Source organism: Chiloscyllium plagiosum, unplaced genomic scaffold (genome assembly GCF_037043375.1).
Source record: "Chiloscyllium plagiosum isolate Xiang-an unplaced genomic scaffold, Cpla_swu_hap1 HiC_scaffold_43, whole genome shotgun sequence".
NCBI lineage: Eukaryota > Metazoa > Chordata > Chondrichthyes > Orectolobiformes > Hemiscylliidae > Chiloscyllium > Chiloscyllium plagiosum.
The window spans coordinates 24,849,609-24,868,797 of record NW_028270181.1 but is presented as its reverse complement, the minus strand read 5'-3'; the positions used below and the strand labels follow the sequence as shown (position 1 = coordinate 24,868,797).

General features: G+C 44.7%; 1 protein-coding gene across 3 annotated transcripts in view; it reads left to right on the top strand.

Annotated features, from left to right (window-relative positions):
• Positions 1 to 12,920: 12,920 nt before the first annotated feature.
• The window catches only part of LOC122541785 (transmembrane protein 150A), a 57,420-nt gene continuing 51,151 nt past the window's right edge, over positions 12,921 to 19,189 (top strand). The window contains exon 1 of one of the 3 annotated variants that reach the window (XM_087982322.1): positions 12,921 to 13,742. In XM_087982322.1, coding sequence (XP_087838448.1) covers positions 13,678 to 13,742 — 65 coding nt within the window. In that variant the 5' untranslated portion in view covers positions 12,921 to 13,677. The remainder of the gene's footprint in view (positions 13,743 to 19,189) is intronic. The other 2 variants (XM_043678758.2, XM_043678757.2) reach the window with 2 other exon arrangements.

The window sequence follows — 19,189 nt, the reverse complement described above, 5'->3', positions numbered from 1 at the left end:
GTGGTAGTAGATGGGAAGTGTCCATCCTGGAGCTCAGTGACCAATGGTGTTCTGCAGGGATCTGTTCTGGGACCACTGCTCTTTGTGATTTTTATAAATTACTTGGGAGATGAGGTGGAAGGGTGAGTTAGTAAGTTTGCCAATGACACAAAGGTTGGCGGAGTTGTGCATAGTGTGGAGGGCTGTTGCAGGTTGCAACAGGACATTGACAGGATGCAGAACTAGGCTGAGAAGTGGCAGATGGAGTTCAACCTGGAAAAGTGTGAAGTGATCCATTTTGGAAGATCAAATTTGAATGCAGATTACAGGGTTAAAGGCAGGATTCTTGGCAGTATGGAGGAACATAGGGATCTTGGGGTCCACATCCATAGATCCCTCAAGTTGCCACCTAAATTGAGAGGGTTGTTAAGAAGACATATGGTGTGTTGGCTTTCATTAGCAGGGGGATTGAGCTTAAGAGCTGCAAGATTATGCTGCAGCTCTATAAAGCCCTGGTTAGACCACACTTGGAATATTGTGTTCAGTTCTGGTTGCCTCATTATAGGAAGGAACTGGAAGTTTTAGAGAGGGTGCAGAGGAGATTTACCAGGATGCTGCATGGACTGGAGGGCATGTCTTATGAAGAAAGGTTGAGGGAGCTAGGGCCTTTCTCATTGGAGCGAAGAAGGATGAGAGGCGACTTGATAGAGGTGTACAAGATGATGAGAGGCTTGGATAGAGTGGATAGCCACATAGAGTCATAGAGTCATAGAGATGTACAGCACGGAAACAGACCCTTTGGTCCAACTTGTCCTGCTGACCAGATATCCTAATCTAATCTAGTCCCATTTGTCAGCACTTGGCCCATATCCCTCTAAACCCTTCCTATTCATATACTCATCCAGATGCCTTTTAAATGTTGTAATTGTACCAGCCTCCACACTTCCTCTGGCAGCTCATTCCATGCACGCACCACCCTCTGTGTGAAAAGGTTGCCCCTTAGGTCTCTTTTATGTCTTTCCCCTCTCACCCTAAACCTATGCCCTCTAGTTCTGGACTCCCCCATCCCTGGGAAAAGACCTTGTCTATTTATCCTATCCATGCCCCTCATGATTTTATAAACTTCTATAAGGTCACCCCTCAGCCTCCAATGCTCCAGGTAAAAACAGCCCCAGCCTGTTCAGCCTCTCCCTATATGCTATTATTCAAGCAGAGGCAAACAGCATGGGCACATTTAAGAGAAGCTAGACAAACAAATGTGTCGAGGAAGGAATTGAAGGTTAGATAGCCAGAGTTAAGTAATGAGAAGTGGAAGGAAGATCATTACAGCAAAAAACATGTCACCATTTAGACCAAATGATGTTTCTGTGCTGAGAGTACACTTGCATCATATCATCAGAAGATGGTACAAGGATTCCAGAACATAGAAGCTTTATCTGCCATCTTCACAAATCAAGTTGGTTATTGACTGAAAACAAACAAAACAGCGGAAGCTGAATGTTTCCCTGCTTGCAGCAAGGCCAATGAAGAATCCGACAATTGAGGGTTCAGAGGTAATGGTAGTTTTCAGACCAGAAGACCTGGTTTCAACTGACTGTAAAGATTGTGTCAAATGCACATTGTTGTAGCCAATGTAACACTTCATTATGTAAAATATGATGGTCAGCATTAAACATTAATCTCAGAGACTTCGATTTCATATATTGATAATATATATCAGACATCCATAAGATGTTGTATGAACAGTTAGCTTAAGTAGAAACTTTTATCTTCTAGTTTCCATATCAAACAAAAAAGTTGCATTTAGTTCTAAATGTCTTGAGAAAAACCACAGTTATCCATACGGGAGAGTTTGCTCGCTTTGAAAGTCTGAGATGTCCTTCCACAGTAGTCTAATGGAAGCATTGAACATTGGAATTTGTAGCAACAATACCTCCTTAATATCATGAGTATGTGGTGATTGCTTGATAAATTCTTCAACCTGATTGTCCATCATGGAGTTTTGTCACTTTTTCCAATATACCCTCAACTCTTTGTACTTTCGCCCAGGGTGGAAATGGCTATCACGAGAGGGCATAACGTTAAGGTGATTGGAGGAAAATTTGAGGAGAAGTCGGAGGTAGGTTCTTTACGCAGAGAATGGTGGGTGTGTGGAATGCACTGCCAGCATTGGTAGTAGTTAGATACATTAGGAACATTTAAGGGACTCTTGGAAAGGCACATGGACGATACTAAAATGTAAAGTATATAGGTTAGTTTGATCTTAGAGTAGGATAAAAGCTGGCGCAACATTGTGGGCCGAAGGGACTGCACTGTGCTGTACTGTTCTGTGTTCTATGTTCTACGTTCATTCTCAAGGTTTACTGGCTTTTCCTTCAGGATATTGTGTGTGAAAACAGATGTGGTGCTGTTGCTTATCTCCAGCCAGATTTGGGATGAACTTGGATAGTCTCAGCCAGGTCATGTTTGGGTGCAGGCCTGTAGCAGAGAAGTTGGTCATTAGCAGGCCCTCAATTGGTAATCTTATTGAGGGAGATCATAAAGATGGCAGCAAAAGATTACACCAATGCAGGATACTCCTCTGTGTCTGATGCAGTTATTATGGGATGGTTGACCAAGGGTTTGGCTAGGATTAGTGCTGGCGTGTTAGATTTAAACTACAATGGGCTGAGTGGCCAGATAGCCAATCTGACGTTGGGAATTTCTGGGTCTATCCAGCAAGTGAGAGTGAAGGAGAGTGCATATTAATGAGGTCAGATTAAGTAATAAAGAAAGTGATAATGAGCATTAAGCCCATTAATTAGCCTCTCACCAGCCACTGACAAGAATTCTGGAGTTTAGGTTGAAAATGTGACTCTTTCCCCCGGACATCAAGAAAGGTCTCACCCAATTTCTCATAATATCTCCCAGCTTTCCCACCAAAGCCCATGTCATTCAGGAAAATAAATGCCTATTTATATTTCCTTTTCCAGTCAGAGCTGAGATGGGGTGGAATGTGTGTTCAAGTCAGTTGCAAATCAGTCAAACTATGAAATGCTGCCTTTCCCCAGAGCATGTGACAGAAGCTCCCCACCAGCATTCAGAAAAGCTTAACCATCTGAAAAGCAGAGTGTAGTGATTCCTAGGTTGCTACGGGAGGGGGTGGAGCTAGAGACAGAAGCCGGACTGAATGCCAGTTGTACATGGCTAAATGCCAAACATGAAAAGGATCAGAGGTCAAACTTTTAACTTCTTGTCCGAGATCCAGTCACGGCGCAGGTCATAGTCAGATGAGAACCTTTTCAAGATAGAGTTGGAAGACCAGATCAGCTGAAGAAGAGAGTTCAAGCAAGCGAATGTCTGAATCAAGAAAATGCTAACAGTTAGAAAATATCACTGCACATAGTCCGTCCAACTTGTATCATTATTTACTTCATCGAAGGACAGTCATTGAGTTGATTTTTACCGGAATGGTTACTCCTTACTTGACTTTCTGTCTGTAAAATGTAGCAGCTTGATGACTGAAATATCTCCACAGAGGCCAGTATTCCATCACCAAGCCAACCCTTGCTTACACGTGGCCTTGATACTGGTCCGGCTGCTCTCAGAGAGGCAGGATGGCTGACCCTCCTGTTCTAATCTGTCAGCCTGGGCTCCCTGATTGGACCAGGTTAACAGCCTCAACCAGGGAACTCACATTCTATGAGGCTGACCTTATTACAATCTTTTCTCCAGAGTTATGTTAGCTGAAAATGTGTTGCTGGAAAAGCGCAGCAGGTCAGGCAGCATCCAAGGAACAGGAGAATCGACGTTTCAGGCATAAGCCCTTCTTCAGGAAGGGCTGCGCTTTTCCAGCAACACATTTTCAGCTCTGATCTCCAGCACCTGCAGTCCTCACTTTCTCCTCCAGAGTTATGTTATACAATAAAGATGACAAAATGGGTGAACTCCCAAACATAAAAGAGACAGTGATTGCTGAATCAGGAATCTCCCTGGAAAAGCCAGACAGTTTATAACATCCCAGGAAGTGTTGAGCTAGGGAAGACAGAGACCCTGAGACTGTGTTTCACTGCTGAAACTGTCTTGGGAAGCTAGCATTGGGAACCTGGAACAAAAATAAGGTTGTATTTTCAGGCACCAAACCTTCTTTCATGAATAAGGGTCAAAAAATAAATCTTTGAAAAACAAGGAAGTGTTCAAGAAAATATAAATGTCACATACCTGAAAAAAAAATAAGTCACTGATCAAAATGACAGAACTTGTATTTATAAAGCAACTTGCACAGCTTTGGAACATTCTAAGGCACCTAGTAGCCAATCTAGGACTTACCAAGTGTGACCACAGTCATTGTGTAGCAACTAATTTATACCAAGTTTGAGATAAGCAGCCAGTTAATCTGTTTAAGTGGAGTTGGTTGAGGGATAAATTATTAGTACGAAGTCTTCTCTGGTCTTTTTTTCAAATTGTATCTCAGTATCACTGACATCCACCTTAGAGGGAAGACAGAGCTCTGGTGTGACATCTTTTCCAGAAGATGGTACATCTGACAATGCGGCACTCCTTCAGTACTGCACCTGAGAGTTGGTTTGAATTGTGTTGGATTTAAACTTCATTTAGACATGACCACTCCAGGCAGTACATTACTGTGGGTGGGGCCACTTTGTCAGAGTTTCAGATTAAATGTTAAACCAAGGCCCTATTGTCCTGTGGTTGTAAAACATCCTGTGGTTCTAAAGGATCAGGGCAGATCTCCCAAATGTACTGGCCAATACTTATCCCTCAATCAACATCACTGTTTATCTGCCCATTATCACACTGCTGGATGTGAGATCTTGTTGCGTGCAAATTGAACACCATATTTCCCACAACAGCGACAGCTCATCCCGTTATTCTGCGGTGTTAACATTCAGGGCTCACCAATGGATCCAAATCGCTGGGTGCCACAGACATCAGAAGGCAATGCACTTTGGCTGCCGTTTTGTGGATCGTTTGGTCGATAACTTCATTCTTCAGCGTGCTGCCCAGGTGAAGCAGTCTGTCACCAGGAAGCTGTCACTAAAGAACCCCAGGATGTACACAAGTGGCAAGAGTATACCCACAGAAGCAGGGCTAAGGTGTTACAATGGGAATATCACGAGCCGAGCGATCCAAATGTTCAACTTAATGCTCGGAGGCACTGGCTCAATTTTAAAATCAAATGAATAAACATCTGGTTTTTGAAAACCCATCTCAGTCATGGACACCTCATTGATTCTCATCAAAATCCATCTGCTCCACCAATATCTTTTAGGGAAGGAAATCTGTGATCCTTGGTCTGGCCTGCATGTGACTCCAGACCCAAAGCAAGTGTGGTTGTCTAACTGCCCTCGGAAATAGCAAGCTGCTCAGGTCATGGGTAATTAGGGGTGGGCAATAAATGCTGGCTGTGCCAGTGTCACTCATATCCCATGAAAGGATACATTTTTGAAAACACGTTAATATCAGTAAGTAGCACATGTTTGAGTATTAATGTGTTATGCAATGAAGGAGCTCTGTTTTTCCACTACAGAAGGGTGGTAACAGGAGGTCCACTTTGTGGCTTAATGGGAAAGCCAGCAAGTTGTCAGAGGAGGTGCTGAGGACATTCAAGCTTTTCATACCGGAATCCAAATTCTTTCTGTCACATTGTGTGGTACCAACAATTGGTCGCTTGAGATTGGAATAGGGTACTGCCACCATTTCTCCATTCCAGTGTAAGGATTGAGAGAATTAGCGGTGATAAGTCACTCTTGGGTTTTAACAAGAAGAGACACTTGTCTTACACAAGGTGTAGTTTATTGCATGATAGTAACAGTTTACGTTGACTGGTTAGTCATATTTACAAAGACTGTCAGGAGCCAGAGATGACATGTCTGTCTTTGTCAGGTACTCACAGTGGCTAAGTGGTTAGCTCTGCAGCCTCATAGTACCAGGGACCCAGGTTCAATTCTGCCTTTGGGTGGCATTCAGTGTGGAGTTTGCACATTCTCCCCGTGTGTGCGTGGATTTCCTCCCCGTGCTCCGGTTTCGTCCCCTAGTCTAAAGATGTGCAGGTTAAGTGGATTGCCTATAACGTCCAGGAATGTGTAGGTTAGATAAATTAGCCATGGGAAAAGGAAGGTTACAGGGAAACAGTAGGGGGTGTGGGTGGGATGGCCTTTCGAGGGTTGATGTGGATTCAGTGTGCTGAATGGCCTGCTTCCACACGATAGGGATTCTATGATTCTTCCTTTCCCCATCCTAGATTGTGTGACATCTTCAAACTGGGTGGAACCTCATACAAACTCCAAAACTAACTCTTTCAGAACAACTACCTTATACAACATTTGATACTTATCTGCCTACATCATCTTGATTGATCACATCCAGCCAAGTCTAGCATCATCTTTTGGCTGAACTGTCCACTGTTTCGAGGGGAACAGGGAGGCCATTTTGAGCTGCAGACCGAAGTAAGGACTGCAGGTGCTGGAAATCAGAGTCAAGTTTCCTGCTGAAGGGCTTTTGCCCAAAATGTCGATTTTCCTGCTCCTCAGATGCTGCCTGACCTGCTGTGCTTTTCCAGCACCACTCTAATCTTGACTCATTTTGAGCTGCACCCGTGGCTCCCTTCCTATATTTGTTTTGGTTCCCTTTTCTGAAGCCAAAGTTAACCTCACGCCCAAAAGCAGCACATTTCCCCTTTAAGAGGTATGCACCTTTACGATCTGCAGCAGTCCGTGTGATACCTTCCCCAGGAAGCACAGGGTTTGTTTCTCACATTTAATTGCCTTTGAGAAGTTGGCCTTGCTTCTCAAGCTGTCCAAATGGAGGAGCCAAATCAGAAATTTGATCCTATTACAATGAAGGAGTGGTGATGTCTGGGTGAACACCTTGGAGGGAAAGTTGCCTGTGGTGGACTTCCATCTGTACACTGCTCCTGTCCTTTCTGGATGGTACAGGTTGTGGGTGTGGAAGGAGCCTTGGTAACTTGCCACAGTATACCTTGTGGACCATGCACCCTGCTGCTACTGTACATCAGTGACGGATGGATGAATGAAGGAGATGGGCTGGTGTTCAAGCAGAAATTAGCTTCACCTCTGTTTCCTACTTTCAGACTGTGATTCTGCTTCGAAGATACCGAACTGGCTGGAAAGTATGTTGGGAGGTCCTGAAGCCACTTAAGGCACTATATAAATGAAGTTCTTCCTTTCTGTGTATCATGGCCACCATCTTCCTGAACACTCAGCTCTACCCCAGAACCCTTCCCCAATTCTTCCATCACATCCAAAAGCTTTGTTTGAGTAGTTATCACAGCCAGGCTTCTCCAGTCCAAAATCATATAGTCCCTACCCTGTCCCAGTTCAGGTCATCCATCTTCCAAATCCTCAATGACTAATGCCAGTTCTCCTTCAGACATGTGTCAATTCCCAATCCTTAGGGATCATTTCCATCTTCAGCAATTACCCTGCCATGGACTCACTCTCGCCATCTGCAGCACATTCATGGGTAATGTCACAAGGGTACATGAGAAAGAACAAGAGGCCACCTTGGGTTTTATAGATAGAGAATATTCATGTGCACCAGGCTACTTTAATATTGCAAATAATTAGGGCAGCACGGTGCCTCACAGCGCTAGGGGCCTGAGTTCAATTCCAGCCTCAGGTGACTGTCTGTGTGGAGTTTGCACATTCTCCCTGTGTCTGCGTGGGTTTCCTCCAGATGCCCTGGTTTACTCCCACAGTCCAAAGATATGCAGGTTAGGGTGGTTTGACCATGCTAAATTGCCCATAGTGCTCAGAGATGTGTAGGTTAGGTGAATTGGCCATGCTAAATTGCCCATAGTGCTCAGGGATGTGTAGGTTAGGTGGATTGGCCAAGCTAAATTGCCCATAGTGCTCAGGGACATGTAAGTTAGGTGAATTGGCCAAGCTAAATTGCCCATAGTGATCAGGGACGTGTAGGTTAGGTGAATTGGCCAAGCTAAATTGCCCATAGTGCTCAGGGACATGTAGGTTAGGTGGATTGGCCATGCTAAATTGCCCATAGTGCTCAGGGACGTGTAGGTTAGGTGGATTGGCCATGCTAAATTGCCCATAGTGCTCAGGGACGTGTAGATTAGGTGGATTGGCCATGCTAAATTGCCCATAGTGCTCAGGGACGTGTAGGTTAGGTGGATTGGCCATGCTAAATTGCCCATAGTGCTCAGGGACGTGTAGATTAGGTGGATTGGCCATGCTAAATTGCCCATAGTGATCAGGGACGTGTAGGTTAGGTGGATTGGCCATACTAAATTGCCCATAGTGCTCAGGGACGTGTAGATTAGGTGGATTGGCCATGCTAAATTGCCCATAGTGCTCAGGGACGTGTGGGTTAGGTGGATTGGCCGTGGAAAGTGCAGGGCTGCAGGGCTGCAGGGATAAGGTAGGAGATTGGCTCAGGGTGGGATGCTCTTAAAAGGGTCAGTGAGTACTGAATGGTCTGCTTCCACACTTTGGGGACTTTATGAATTCACGAATGCCTTCATGAAGGAGTTTTGTTTCCCTCCCTCTTGTAAATTGTGCTCCATGGTTTGCTCATTGATGTGAACCGTTGCAGCCAGTGCCTAGCGGTTAGTGCAAATTGAAAGAGAGAGAGTATCTCTTGGTCCCATCTTTTTGAAGGACCCAGCATGTATCAGGCTGCATTTGACTGAGTGTGAATCTTTCATGCTACATGCCACATTCAGAAACTAGACTCAATTGTTTACCAGTAAACTCTATTTGTTGGGATCAAACAATGCGATCAGGTTTTAACCAATTCTGGAAATGGAGCAGGTTTTCGCATAAGTTAGCAGACCTGAGGAATTTTCCCAACAGAAGTCTTCTAGACCACTTTGAAAAAGCACATCTCCCTCAACATCAGCAAAACTAAAGAGCTGATCATCGACTTCAGAAAGGAAGGAGGAGCACATGGCCTGATCTACATCAGTGGAGCTGTGGTGGAGAGGATCGAGAGAGTTAAGTTCCTAAGAGTGACAATCACCAACAATCAGCCTTGGCCATCCCACATAGATGCGATGGTAAAGAAGGCACAACATCACCTCTGCTTCCTCAGGAGGCTAAGGAAATTCAACATGTCCATAGGGACCTTCACTAACTTTTATAGATGCGCCATAGAAAACATTCAATCGGAATGTATCACAGCTTTCCCAGGACCGTAAGAAACTACAGAAAGGTATGAACACAGCCCATGCCATCATGGAAGTCAACCTCCCATCCATAGACTCCACCTACACTTTGTATTGTCACAGAAAGGCAGGCAACATCATCAAAGACCCCTCCTACCCTGGTTATGATCTCTTCCAATCTCTTCTGTCAGGTAGAAGGTACAAAAGCTTAAACACACAGGTTCAATAACAGCTTCTTCTCCGTTGTTATTAGACTGCTGAATGGACCTCTCAAATTTCACATCTCATGTTGACCTCGCTTTTGTACACCTCCTGTGCAGCTATAACTTTCTATGGCTCGCTCTATTTAATTGCCGTATGATCTGGATATCCTTGTATGTTATGATCTGCCTATACTGTTCGTCAAACAAAACTTTTCACTCACTGTACTTTGGTCCATGTGACAATAATAATAAATGAAATCAAAAGAAGCCAAAGAACCCTGAGGCGAGACCTACATGGAGAACACAGTTGGCTTCACTCAAATCGGGGTAGTATTTGATTCAAGCTAAACTTGCAGAGTTAAAGTTAGAGTTAGGGTTAAATGTGGATTACGTTAAAGGTCAGGTGAAGTGAAGTTAAATGAAGTGAATTAAAGTTGAAGTTAGATGAAGTAAGAAGTAAATTTTACAATGAATGTATTAGGGTTAAATAATGAAGGGTTTGTTTAATTAAATTGTGTGTGGGTTCTTGCCTCTTGTCACACAAGGGAGGAATAGCTGGGCGAAAGGTTTGAGTACCCTCTTTGTGGGCAACAATTCAAGCTCTCAAAACTGGTTTTATACAACATGGTCAATATTGGAAAGACATCAGACTGTGGTGATTAAAAGGGGTGGCTTTGGAACAAATCATGTGGTCAGATCCTGCAAGCAATCTGAGTGTTTGTGCTTCTCACTCTTTGTAGGCAGTCTGAGAAATGAACTTGGTGAGCTGAGGCTGGGAAAGGTCTGATCCATTATTTGAATTCACAGGCAGTGTAAGTAGGAAGCTACAATCAGGATCAGATTCAATCAGTCTACCTTGTCTACAGAATGAGACAATACATTTTCCGTGCCTTGGTTAATGAAAACAGAACTGGCTTCTAACATTCTCCAGTGTTCTCACCTTCTGGCAGACTTTGATTACCCCATAACAATCTGTTCAGACTCTGCTAAATGTCTATACTTCAGTCTCTGTTTATTCTTTAATTTGTGCGAGAACAAATTTGCTTTTAAAATACAAGCAGCTTAAGGCTAATTTATTTCTTCTCTTTTGCTGTGAAAAACACATTCAAAATAAACAAGACGTGTAGAGTTTGGTAAACTGCAGACAGGAGAAGGAGAAGATTTCCTGAAGTGCTGTGAATCACTGGAGAGGTGATGGCCTAGTGGGTATTAGATTAGATTACTTACAGTGTGGAAACAGGCCCTTCAGCCCAACAAGTCCACACCGACCCACAACCCCTACATTTTACCCCTTTACCTAACACTATGGGCAATTTAGCATGGCCATTTCACCTAACCTGCACATTTTTGGACTGTGGGAGGAAACCGGAGAACCCAGAGGAATTCCATGCAGACACTGTTGCTAGACTATTAATCCAGAAACTCAGTTAATATTCTGGGGACTTGGGTTCAAATCCTGCCATGACAGACGGTGGAATTTGAACTGAATAAAGAATCCAGACTTAATCAACCATTGCTAATTGTTTGGGGCGGGGCGGAGGGTGAGGGGTCCTATCTCATCCAATAATGCCCTTTAGGAAAGGAAATTTGCCGTCCTTACACATCTAAACTCCCTGTGACTGCAGACCCAAATGGGGAGTAAATGTTGGCATAGCCAGAGATGCCCACATCCTATGAGTGAATGCTTTAAAAAAAAAGATGCCAGGAGCTTAGTAGCTGCTTAACAACTACTTCATTTATATAGCACCTATCTCAAGGCTCTTTATAGAAGCATTAAGGAACACGGAGCCACATAAGGACATCCTGAAATGGAAGCAAAATGCTGCAGATGATGAAATCAAAACAGAAAGTGCTGGGAAATGTTTGCAGATCTGGCAGCATCGGTGGAGGAAGAAACAGTGTTAATGTTTCCCATTTGATGTAGCTGTTCTTCAGGCTTAGTCACAACAGAGAGGTGTAGAGAGGGAATTCCAGAGTTTAGGGTCACCAGGATTCCAAGGGATGAGATATTCCAGAGGCTTGTGGAGCTGGATTGGGATTACAGGCAAGGGCAAAGACAATGGACTTTGAAAGCAAAGGTGAAGGTTTCAAGAAAAATATATTATTTGGGAAATGGGACTGGATGGGTTACTCTTCTATGATAATGTAGATCAGTGAGCACAGAGATAGATAAACAGGACTAACTGTAGTTGTAACATGGGCAGCAGAGCATTGGATGATCTCACTGTCAGCACTGGAAGGCCATTCTGGAATGATAGAATCCCTACAGTGTGGAAACAGGCCATTCAGCCCATTGAGTCCACAACAACCCTCTGAAGAACATACCAACTATACCTATCCCCTATCCCTGTAACTCTACATTAACCATGGTTAATCTACCTAGCCTGCACACCTATGGACACTAGGCAACTTAGCATGACCAATCTACCTAACCTGCATATCTCTGGACTGTGGGGGGAAACTGGAGCACCCAGAGAAAATGCAGACCTGAAGAGAATGTGCAAACTCCACACAGTTGCCTGAGGCTGGAATCCAACATGGGTCCCTGACACTGGGAGGCAGCAGTGTTAACCACTGAGCCACCGTGCCACCCCAGGAGTGTTGGGATAGTCCAATCTCAAGGGAACAAAGACAGCGTCTCCGCTGAGATGGAGATGAGCTGAGATGGAGACAAAGTTGGCTGAACTTAGTGAGGTGTAGAAAGTGGTCTTAGTGTTGGTGTGTGAAAGTTTTAGATCAGAGTGGCTTCATCTTAGACTGTTGTCTTGGAGAGGACTGAGGTCAGTCACTGGGGGCAGAGTGAGGTTAGATTTGGATAAGATATCAGGATAAGGTTCTTTCAGTCCTCTGATAGAAAGGACAATCGCCCACCCCTAACATGCACACACACACACACACATTTTAATTTTTAAAACCATTCATAAATGGATCCATGGAATTGATGAGTGGTTAATGCCTATCCTTCGGCCATGTTGACATTATAGCTTGTGGTGCACCAGTCCGCTGCTGGATTCCATTATAATGATGGCGATACATTCTTTCCTAACGAAAAGTACTTCACTATGAAGCACAAAGTATGGGACATGGGCTGTAACAGGTGCTATGGAAATGCAGGTTCCTCCTGTGATGCTGAGAGTCTGCAAGGCTGGAGTATCCCTATGGAAATGGGTTTAGGATTTCAGTCCATTAGACTGTTTGTGGTCCATATTCCGGGCTCTCACACCCACAGGGAAGGAATGGGGGAGCAGGAGGCTGTGGGTATGTTGATAAAGACTGGACCCAAAACGTTGTATCTGCTGTCGCTCTCTCTGTCTCCACAGATGCTGCCAGATCTGCTGAGTTTCTCCAGCAATTTCTGTTGTTTCCAGTCGCATTGACCCTGGTGGTGGAGTGGGGAGGCTGATGGGACAGTCAGTTAACAGAGAAAACTTCCCAACAGTGATGTCAAACAAGCTCTGTGAGTGTGTGTGTGTGTTTGTTTGTGAGTGTGAGTATGTGTGTGTGAGTGGGTGTGTGTATGTGAGGGTGTGTGTGGGTGAGTGTGTGTGTGAGTGTGAGTATGTGAGAGTGTGTGAGGATGTGTGTGTGTGAATGTGTGAGTGTATGTGTGAATGTGTGTGACTGTGTGTGTGTATGTGAGTGTGCTTGAGGGTGTGCGCGAAGTGTGTGTGAGTGAGTGTGTGAGTGTGAGTGTGTGTGTGAGAGAATGTGTGTGTGTGAGGGTGTGTGTGTAAGTTTGAGTGTATATGTGAGTTTGTGAGTGTGTGTATGTATGTGTGTGAATGTTTGTGTGTGTGAATGTGTGTGTGTGAGGGTGAGTGTGTTTGTGAGTGTGTGTGTGAGAGGGTGTGTCTATGTGAGCGTGTGTGTGTATAATTGAGTGTGTGTGTGTATTTGAGTGCGGACCAGGGATATGATGGTATCCCACTTAAACAGAACCCACCCTGTCGAGACATTAATTCCGGCAGCAATGTCCCTTTAAAAAATCTCCGTTTTGTAAGAGCCAGAATATCAGTGGCAATGCGAGGGGTTTAGATATAGCGAGGACGATTTACAACCTTGGAACTCAGTGTCTGCAAAGCAATATTGCATTTAAAAAGAGAGAGAGGGAGTGAGAGTTGCCGACAGATGCAACTTCCTCCTGACTCCGAGCTAGTTGCACTTTTGGGGTGTGTGCTTGCTTTGAAAGAGTGGATCGTTTCTCTCTGTGTGTGTGTGTCCCAACTGTGGCAGACCGCGGCTGCCGAAGGATTCCTTGCCGTCAGTGAGTCCCCCTCCGAAGCCTGTACCTGAGGAGGGGGCGATCGAGAGGGCTGTGGGAGCTGTGTGCCGCCTGTGGAGCCCGGGACCATCATGAGCTGTTGGCTGCTGCTACCCTTGCTCACCAGCGTGGTGTCTATCGCAGGAACCTGGACAGTGTAAGCACCAATTCCTCTCATTCCTGAGCCCCACTCCCTCTCACATCCTGCTCCCTCCACCCCATCTCTCTCTCTCTCTCTTTCTCTTTTCGGATTGAAAGCAAACTTTCTGTCGCTGTTTTCCTTCAGCTGCAGTCACCCAGCTAGCGTTCATCTCCAAACTAAAATCTCAGTCCTCAGAGAGGGGCACAGTTCTGAGATCCCTCAGCTCAGGACCCGTCTTTCGCCCTTCTCAATGACTTTAGCGACTTCATATGAGAAGTAATTCAGTTTGGTGACAGATTCAGTCATACCTGTTCAGTGTTGTCGAGAACCGTCTGTCAATCCTTGTACGGTGACTGAACGGATTGACTAACCCTTCTTTGGTGGACTGTTTAAATGCTGACATTGATTTCTGAAATTCATTTCTAGATTTTTCTTTTGCCTTCATCCTTATTTCTTAAAAGCACACCATCCCATTGAAACTAAAATCAAAATTGTGTTTAATCCCCAACAATGTAAAGACAGAGACCATTGCTGACACTACGTGGTTAATCCTTTCTATCTCTCACACCAATCTAACATTAGTGGGAATGTCAAATGCTCTCTAAGGCTCATTCTTTTGCTGATTCAGGGTTGCAATGGGTTAACATTGGCTCCTACACATGGCATTGATCCCAGCATAGTGTTGTGTAGCAAAGCCTTGATTGTAGCCAGTGTCTCTGGGTTAGGGAATCCCACACATCAATCTGTGTGCTCTGAAGGGAGGGGGTGGGGGGAGGGTGGTGGTGAGGGAAAGAGGCAAGCCATCCTATTCAATTCGAAGCACCTGACTCTTTCTGCCTGCTTTCTTACAGAAAAGAAACTCCCACTTGGTTCTGAGTTTGCTGTCCCGTGTCGCTTGTGTTGTAACTATTCGAAGCTAGCTTTGGAAACTTGGCTCCGGTCGGTTAGAAAGTGCCGCGAGTTGGAATGAGGAAATTGTTCACTTGCTTGGTTCATTTGGAGGGTTTGTATCGACAGGATCTCTGCTGTTTGTACAGTCAGGTTTGCTGGGTTGGTGTACAATGATCGTAGCTAATGGCTTCCAGTGTGCCTCATAGTTTAGATCCAGAGTCATCGCAGAGGGAGGACATTTGGCCCATCGTGCTTGCAATGATTCTATCACCCCAGTGCCAACCTCCTGCCTTTTCCCCATATCCTTGCATCCCTGCACATCTCACTGTCTTCCATCTTTCAAAGACTGCAGTAAGATCATTGCAGCAAACTGTGCTCCATCTCTGGGAGCCCTACATTTAACTGGTTTGGATTTATAGACATGATGCCTGAATGTTATTGGCAAAGATATAGCTATAACTTGATAAAGTGAACCTCCCAAAGCCACAACCAGTACCAGCTAGAAGGACAAGGGCAGCAGACAGAGGGGAACACCAACCCTTGCAAGGGTCCCTCCAAACCATCCTGACTTGGAAATATATTGCCTTTCTCTCAGTGTAACTGGGTTCAAATGGTAGAATTCCCTCCCTGAGGGCATTGTGGGTCTCTCTGCACCACACCGACTGCAGCAGTTCAAGAAGGCAGCTCGATACCACCTTCTCCAGAGCGACTAGGGACGGGCAATAAATGCTGGGCCGACCAACGGCACCCTCACCCACGAGAGAATGAAAAAAACAAGTTTAATGAATCACTTCAGATCTTGTGAGCAATGACCCTTTGATGTAATCCCTGCCATTTGGAATGTACTGAAGCAAAAATTAATCCATTTAGTTGCTTGATCTGGGTTTACACTCACAGATACTGTCCGTCTCTTTTCTTCACCCCAGGCCTCAGAGTGGGTTCAGTCACAGGGAATCTGAAGGCTGTGTGTTGGAATATAAGCCTGTGCCAAGTTAACTGATTATCACTATGGTAATAGGAAGGGTGTTATGGTTGAGTTCAGTACCCAATGGTTGTGGTCGGTAAAGTTAGGCAGGTGGCTTGGTGGTTAACACTGCTGCCTCACAGCACCAGGGACCTGGGTTCGATTCCAGCCTTGGGCGACTGTCTATGTGGAGTTTGCACATTCTCCCTGTGTCTGCGTGGGTTTCCTCTGGGTACTCCGGTTTCCTCCCACAGTCCAAAGATGTGCAGGTTAGGGTGGATTGGTCATGCTAAATTGCCCATACTGTTCAGGGTGCATTAGTCAGGGGAAATGTAGGGGAATGGGTCTGGGTGGGTTACTCTCCGGAGGGTTGGTGTGGACTTGTTGGGCCGAAGGGCCTGTTTTCCACACTGAAGGGATTCTATATGAAGTCCTCTTCCTGAATATAGTGAGGATGGAGAGGGAATTGGAATCGGCTGAGGGAGGGGGTCTCAGCTGGTAGTGTACACACATAAGTGTCTCCTTTAGATTTGAATGTAGTGCAGGAGAGAGGGTGCTGCTCTGTTGGAAGTGCTGTCTTTCAGACACTGAACTGAATCCTGCCTGCGCTTGCAAATGAATACCAATGATCCCAATGACGCTGTGTTGGAGAAGAGCTGGAAAGTTATCTCTGGTTTCCTGGTCAATCTTTGTCCCTCTATGACCATCCCTGAAACTAGATTATCTGATCATTGGCTAAAAGAGCACACCCTGGCAGCTGCATTCCCTACATCACTGCAGTGACTTCAAATAAAGCAATGATTGGGCCTTAAGATGCTTTAGGTGGCTTAAGGTTGGCAGAAGGCGCTGTATGAATGCAGGTCTTTCAAAGGATGAAGGCAGAGTTTGGCTGCAATGTGCCCATAAGTTGGAAAACCCATCGACACTGATGAAGAAATGAGGTAGAGGAGGCACCTGTCACCACAGATCTGTACCCCAACATAAGCCAGTGTCATCAGAAAGGGAGGCAGAAAACTGCTGGGGAAGAGACTGAGGAAGGCTGAGTGATGATGAAATCAAATGTACCTCAGAAATATTCAAAAAATAAACTGGACTTAGAGGCCAGCCACAGTGAGCTGCACTTCAGTGGAGGGGAGATAGATTCAAAATGCTCGCTTTGGGTTGGTACATTTAGATCTCTTGGTGATTGTACAGTGACAGGGAAGATGAGGCCTGGGGAAACAGGATGTGCACATATTGCCATGGTAACCATGTCATGGGGACAATAGGTCAGGGACTGTACTCCTGAGAACAAAGCAAAATTGATAGCAGTGTACAAACCTTTATGTTCAGAAGCATTAAAAGGGTCAACAATTCGATCAGAGTCACAGACTTTCTGCGGCTCATTTAATGCAGCAGTGTCATATTGTTAACATAAATCTTAAGGCAAAGAAACCAGAAAAAAGGTGGGAATTTTCTTCCGCTCGCAAGTTGTAACAGTGAGGATATAAACAAACTGGAAAGTATAAAGCATTAACTTCCAATCTGTGCTTGGATCATCTAACAACAACCCAAGGCAGCAAAATGGAGCAGAGATGGAGACTATATTTGAGTGGCGGCCTACGTGTTGAGATCAGGAATGCATTGACTTAAGGGATTGGAAGCAAATTCAATAACAACTTTCAGAAAGGGAATTGGATAAATATTCAAAGAGAAAAAGTTTTCAGGGTGATGGAGAAAGAGCAAGGGAGTGCGACTAATTGGATTGCTCTTTCTAACCGCTGGCAAGTTGATCATGGCGCGAATGATATCCTTCTGTGCTGTGTCATTCTACATTATAGAAGGGTGTAGCTGCTATTGCTGACATGGTTAGATAATAGAAACAATGAAAGTGTGACAGCTGTAATCTCTCTCTTTCTTGCCTGTGATATGTCAGCAAACCTGCTGAGTCATGAGGAAACAGTAGACTGGCTAGCATGCCCTATGAGATTCTGCAAAGGATCTATAAATAGGCCTGACTAAACCTGAATCTCAACATTTCAGTGGATGCATAATTCAAACATGTCTATAGATTTAAAGTATAATACAATAAATTAGCAACAGTGCTGAGAGGAGTCATTAATGGCCCACCCCATAGAATCCCAAATAACATGCTACAGCACTGGTCTTGTGTTCAAGCTGTCTTTTGGGACCAAACTCACTCTATCATTTTCCACTTTCATATAAGAATAGAAGATTCCTTCCCTGGTTTTGATACCACTTTCACATTTATTAGACTTTGGTGGGTTTCGAGCCCAAGCCACTAGAGGCCAGTGACATAACCACTATGCCACTCTCTCCCACTGCTATCTTGAGGGGTTCTTCATCAGTTTAAGCAAATACCAGCCTGCAAGCAGCGTGTGAATATTTTTCCACTCTGTGTTTAACTCTGTGGCCTCGACTCCTCCTCACTCCTGGCTCCTTTTGTACAATCCTTTTTGTGCTGCTTGAAGGCCTTGCCTAGGCCTCAGACTCTGGAATTCCCTCCCTCACATAAGAGGCTTTTTAAAACCTACTCCTCAGCAAAGCTGATAGTCACTTTTCCCCTCTCTTCCTGCCCCTTTTCTCCACTTTATCCCAAAGTAATCCGCCTGGAATGGACTATGATGTTGGGGTGTTGGTGGGCCCGGGGACCATCGTGGAGACACATCCCCTTCCCTCGATATCGAGCAGAGCACAAGAAGGGAAGAAAATGAACTCTGTTTTTACTTATGTTTAAGGCTTATATCTTAATTTCAGTCTGAGACCTTCAAATCTTCTCTAAGTCAAAATGCAGAGCGCACTGACATGGTATATTTTTCCCTGTATTCGTTTGTTAATTACAAGTGACAATAAATCATTCAATTCAGTTCAAAATATCTGGACCAGGATCGAGCTCTCAGTGTTCTGACTCTGACACTAGAGTCTAGAGTCCTACAGCATAGGAACAGACCCCCAGTTCAACTTGTTCATGCTGACCAGGTTTCCTGAACTGAAGTTGTCCAATTTGCCGAGTGTTACCCAAACAGAGCCCATTCATTGTGGGGGTACACATTGATTGACATTTCACAGCTGCCTCAGGGGCACAGTGGAGTCAAAGGGCTGACTGTGTGGAGACATAAGGCTCAGTTTGGTTGCAGTGCTCTTGTACATTACTTTATTTCTGGTCCTTGGATCGAACCATATAAGTCAGTGAGTAACACCGGGGTAAATATTGACAGGAGATCTGAGATTTGACACAATAAGAAAACTTGTGGTAGTTTGAACTGTATTTCCTGCTGTGGGAGATGTATAGGCCATTAAAAAACACGGTTCTAAAATTCATTTTTTTATGAAACAACTACCTTGTTTTTGTCGAGGCCTGAGTTGAAATGACTGTAACGTTAATTTTGTTTACATTCTATATCGCTGCTTTTGTTCTTGCACCTTCTTGATGCCGATGTTTATTTCTGTGAATCCCTCTCTAATCAGAATGCAGTGACTTGGTTTGTGAAAAGTGTCAGTGTGGTGATTGTTTGTGTTATGAAAACATCAGCCTTGTATCTGCTGCATAAGGACAAGCTCACAACTGGGTTGTCCAATTCTTTGCACTGGCACTTCATAACAGATT